Source organism: Cupressus sempervirens, chromosome 4, assembly GCF_028749045.1.
Source record: "Cupressus sempervirens isolate cs-2001-9-10 chromosome 4, ASM2874904v1, whole genome shotgun sequence".
Taxonomy (NCBI): Eukaryota; Viridiplantae; Streptophyta; class Pinopsida; order Cupressales; family Cupressaceae; genus Cupressus; species Cupressus sempervirens.
This window is the reverse complement of record NC_143121.1, coordinates 54,085,060-54,090,735: the sequence shown is the minus strand read 5'-3', so window position 1 is coordinate 54,090,735 and position 5,676 is coordinate 54,085,060. Positions and strand designations below refer to the sequence as shown.

General features: G+C 30.7%; 1 protein-coding gene across 1 annotated transcript; it reads right to left on the bottom strand.

Moving 5' to 3' along the window:
* Positions 1 to 724: 724 nt before the first annotated feature.
* On the bottom strand, positions 725 to 1,606 carry LOC149559906 (uncharacterized). The gene has a single exon (XM_089827511.1). It carries the CDS (start codon positions 1,604 to 1,606, stop codon positions 725 to 727), a length of 882 nt encoding a protein of 293 aa, XP_089683637.1.
* Positions 1,607 to 5,676: the final 4,070 nt, after the last annotated feature.

The window sequence follows — 5,676 nt, the reverse complement described above, 5'->3', positions numbered from 1 at the left end:
TGCCTCTTCTCAGGGAATTCCTGGATCGGCTGATATTGGGGGAGTTGGGCATGATAGCTTTGGTGATATTCAATTTTTGTTTTCTATCTACAAGGGTTACCATACGAATAACCTCATGGAAGCCCTTGCTATCTTGGTTGCAGTGGAACAGTGTTGTCAACATGGCTGGAGAAGAATTATCTGTGAGATTGACTAGTAGGTGGTTGTGGATGTGGATTGCAATTTGGCTCTGGTTATTCAGTAGATCACTTAGTTATGCAATTATCCAGATTCTGTGTCTTTTATGCATATTCCTTGTGAGTGGAATAGTGTGGCTGATTGCTTGGCCAAATGGGCCTCCGAAAATGTGTCAGATTAGAACATTATTAATCATAGGATGCTTCCCCCTGATTTATCTTAGATGCTGATTCAACTTGTGAACTAGGATAAAGCTATGTAGTACTCATTATTTCTTATGTTGTTCTGTTCTCTTTGATCTTCAATAATTTTTTTATCCCTCTTTTAGTTTTAAAAACTTTAAGATCTAAATGATAATTAAAAGATCAAGTGGCTAAATGTTTGCTAGACTAAAATTAGCCCAATTTTGCCAAAATTTTAATTTAAAAATTATTTATATAGCTAATTTTAACATTCATGCCCAAGGAAATAGCACGATTCCCAAACCAAATAACTGATCAATTATCTCATTTATAAAAAGACAAGTGAAATACTGAAATTAAGTCTATCAACCCAACAAAGGACGTATGAAGTGCCATACTATTATCAATATCATAAAACAAAAAACAAAGGCAATTCCTGTAGCAGCCAATCCGATCGAGGGCGTTGCAGCTTCAACTTCCATTAAACGTTGTATATCAACAGGCTTCCTCCAATTTTCTCTTATGCCAGGAACATGGTCACTCCCCACCACCGCTACAACTGATTTATATTCCTTTGCAACTTCGAACAATCCAGAGGCAATAAACAAGTCCCTCTCATGAACAATCGTTTCTTTCATACTTGGAATTTGAGAGCCAGGAATATCTAGTGATACTATTGATAAAAGAGACAACTGAAGTAGAGAGATAAAAATAAACTTGAGTCGGTACCAGAGGCCCATTCTCGACCATGTCCTTTGGTAAGTTATATCAACAGGCCTGTCACCCAATATCACCTTACCACCATATTTTTCTGCTTCTTGGCGTGCACTTTGGAACTCAGAGGCAAGAACAACTCCAAGTATTTTTGCATACTTCACTTGCACCAAGTATATAAGAGTTCGAAATGCCTTAAAACCATCACCATTCAAGAAATGTAAAATAACATCCCTAAATTTAGACTCCCTTCGTTGTGGGTCTGGAGGATACATGTAGTGAGTCCTCCTTTCACACAACTCTACGAATACAACTTCTGGTTTCAAGAAACTAATAACGTCTTCGACATCCTTGCAGGATTGTCTAGATAGATGAGATGTTCCCACCAGATAAACATTACATGTGCCTTTTATTGATTCACACTGTAAAGTCACAACTTTCTTGCTCAGCTCGTGTGGGAACTTCATCTCACTAGGTTGCACAATCCGGTTTCTGAGGAAAATTGGCATTGAAATACTCTTTCCGATTTTCATTTGGTTATTAATATATTGTTCTAACAATACCTACAACTGAACTTGTATGTATTTTAAGAAAACGAGGGTATCAGAACATAAAACCCCGTGATTTAGATTTACAAGTGACTTATATAAAGTTTTTGGATATATATATATACATTCATATGAAGTTTTTCTTCTTCGTTTTCTGTTGACCGACCTGTGGAAGCATCGCACCCGTTTTTATTATATTTTCTCTAATCTAAATAATGGCCAGAGATATAATATATATTTTTCAGTAGACCAAGGCCCTTTGATTATTTATGTTTTCATTTACATGTTTCTTCTGATTTTGAACATAAGAACTATGTTATTAGAGAAATTATTATTCTCGGTAATCAGTTTGAAATGATTAAAAATGTAAATAAATAAATAATAGCTTCCGTAATGTTCTATTTATTACTCTCATGAGTTTGTTGGTTAGTTTGGCGTCTATTTTTAAAAAACCATCTTAAAATTTATGATGATAAATAATAATATGAATAGTGTAGATTAGATTGTCATATGGAAAGTATTTCAAACTACTATTTATAAATTTAGAAATATTTTTTTCTATAGGTAATGGGTCAAATATTTTTATAAATTAGTTTGTTTCTTGAAATATGTTCATCTTCTAAAAATCTCATCTAAAGCTATAGTATTTGTGGGATTTTGGAATTAATCTAACCCCAAAAATGTAAATATCTTTTTGTCTATTGACTAGTAGTTTTTTATTTTGTTTGTCAAAATATTAGAAAAAATGTTTATGCAATTCTCATTTTCTTAATTATTTAGCCGGCTTTCTTAAATGTTTAATTGGCATTACAAAGTAGTTTTGCTGGTATAATAGATGTGTTATTGACCTTCCTTTTGTATACTGATTTTAATGATTGAATCCTAGAGCCATAATTTTACATGTGTTCTTCTGCATCTTAAATTTTGACCATTCCTTTTTTTGGCAATATTTGCTAGGGTTACTCTCATCTCCTCTTTAGAATAGAGAAATTCTTCTTACCTAAATAATTTGATATATCTTCTATGAAGGTGTTTTAAATGAGGAAAATCAAGTATATTTAATGAGATCCTACAATGAAATTAGTTATGAGATTTTGTTTAGCCATGTATAGTAAGAGTTATATTTTAAAATGATATACAACCTCAAATATTGATGAAATTGAACAAGTTGTATGGTAAAATTCATATTGCAAATATATTCAAATTATATCTTATCAAAGTTATTATTTAAGGGTATAATTTGTGCCAATGGCTTCAATGGATGTATAGTTTATTGTTAGAAGATCCTAAGTGATTTCATGTGTTTAGCTACTATTCACTTTGATCTACAATTGAATATTTTGATCCAACCATGAGAATTTTCCATAGAGGACTTGACCAAGTTTATAAGGAACTAAGATTACTAAACTTTTAAATCTAAAATAGATTTTGAATAATACTTGGAATGTTTGTAGTAGTAATTAATGATGGTCAGGAGGTTATAGTGAATTTTTTTTTCACATAATAGATTAAAGGGGCATCAGATGAATTTTTTATAGAAGCAAAGTTGTTTGACACTATAATCTTGATTATTTTCTTTGGTCTTCCACATGGGACTAGAGAAGCTACTAGTTGACAAATTTAAGTCCAATATGAGCCTTGGCATACTAGTTTGTCTAAATCCTCCTAAGGAAATTGAAGAATAACACATTATTTTTGTTAAAAGCTTGGGAATCTTTGAAAATTTGTTGCACAATATCTCTAGTAGCCAAACGGGTGAAACCACTGAGCTATAAATAATTGCAATTTAAGACAATTTTTGGAATTTCAAAAGGACTTTCATATCTAATTTAAAAAAACCATTTCAAATCTTGCACTACAATATTAAATTTGTCAATATACTTCTAAATAATAATTCTAATGTTGTCTATTGGTAGGGATAACTTGAAGAAAACCCTCCCAAAAAAAATACCTAGGGGAATCCTACATTCTATGAGTGAGAAATAATTTATGTCAACGGAAATTTTTTTGTTTCATGTAGGGAAATAAAATATAATATGTTAGAGATATTTTTTTCTTGTCATAATAAAAATCTTGACACAAATAAATGTTGGCTATTTGTTTTTTCATGAAAAATTAGTTTGTAATGTCAAAGGCAAATGACTTGGTTTGTAGGAAAACGAATAATAATGGTCTTGGTTATTCTTTAGTGGTAAACTAGAAAATTGTTTAATTGAAAGTGAATTTTCCAAGTGTACTAGCTAGCAACCTTTGAGGCTTTATAGTATTCAAGTGTATTGACTAGTCTATTGTCTATTATTAATAATTGTAGTGTCACTATTACCAACTTGCCTACCACCACTTTTATATCATATATATGTTTCTTTTATTGATCATTGATTAATTAGAGATCAATGAAAAAAGATGCATTTTAGGGCCAATTGCTTGAAAAGACATGGAGTCATATGAAATTCTCTGAAATGGAGACACGTGGCAAGTTTTACATGACAACCATTAATTTGAATGTAGTGAACACCATATCAAGATTAAAATCATGAATGTGGGATTGATAGTTACAATTAATACATTCCATTTTCAGCTAGTTTGATAGGTACTCTCACTACCCAAAATTAATGTGATTACATTTTCCCACACTTGCAAATTAATAGGAATACAAGAAAAAAAAGATATGAAAGGTCGCAGACAATATAATGCAAATGATATTAAATATTTCTCTTCAATTCCTCTTTTACTATCATTTCTCAAAATTTTAATTCAATTTTTGGTTCTCAGTTCTATTAGTTTGCAAAGTTTCCTAGGTGTAGTCTATAGAATTTGTAGATTTGTTTGTAGACTGTAGGAGGGTAAAATCACAAACCTGTGTCACCCTTTTGTAAAGCAAAAGGCTAACAAAACTATAATTGCTCACCTTCAATGACATAAAACCAGTATTATTATTTAGAATATGATAATGCAGTAAACTAATGAAATGTGTAGAAATGGATGAAATTTAGGATTATAATGTTTAATAGTTATTTGTAATAAGAATTGATATATTCTCCTAATTTATAGAGATAAATTTTTAGTTGTTGAAAAATGCTAAAAATTAGGGGTCTAGTTCCCACCACAAAACTATATAGAAATAAACTTATTTCCCTTTCATCATAGAATATTTCATAGATAACATATATAGCTAGAAAAAAAAAAAATGGCTTTAGACCTATAATTTCTCTTTTATAATGATTCAAATTTCAAATCACCTAAAATCGATAGTTTTCATCTCCCACCACATTTTTCAAAAAAAATCTATTCTAACTAGAAGAAGAATTATACATTCTAGAAGAGGACTCTCTCCTCTAGAACATCATATAATTTTTGTAAAAAAATTATATCATTTAATATTTTTTACTTTCTCAAAATTGACATCTTTTCAAGTGTTAAAATACATGGTTGTAAATTTTTTCAATTATGATATACTATATCTAATTAAAACTAGTTATAAACTCTACTTTCAGCTCTATCAAATGAGGTTTATATGTTATTCTAAAATAACATAACAATTAATAAGAGTTATTGAAACTTTAGTCTTTTGAAATAATTTTATTTCTTTAATAATTTATTTATTTTTTAAAGAGGGGTAAATGCTTTGACCTGGAGCTATGAACCAGTGAGGCCACAAACGGGGGACCTCATCCCCGTGAGATTTGAACCTTGATGGCTAGGATAACAACTCAACAACTTAACAATCACAACATGCCACTATTGGCAAAGGGTTTGTGGTAAACCTAGTGTGACTCGAACCAAAGTTGATGCGTAGCACCGGGATCATTAGCCTAACACTACGCCTCACGACTCGCCTTCACACCAACTCGGCTACTCACTCACCCTTATTTATTTAATAATTTGATACAAACTAATATAAAACATGCATTTAATAGACATTTCCAATTGGAAAAGTGTGAGACCATATATAAATTAGTTAGAATTAATTTATCTAGATAATATGTTTGAACAAAATTGGCTTTTAGATAGAATACTCAAATCCAGTCATTCTGATAAGTTAGCCTAAAAGGTGA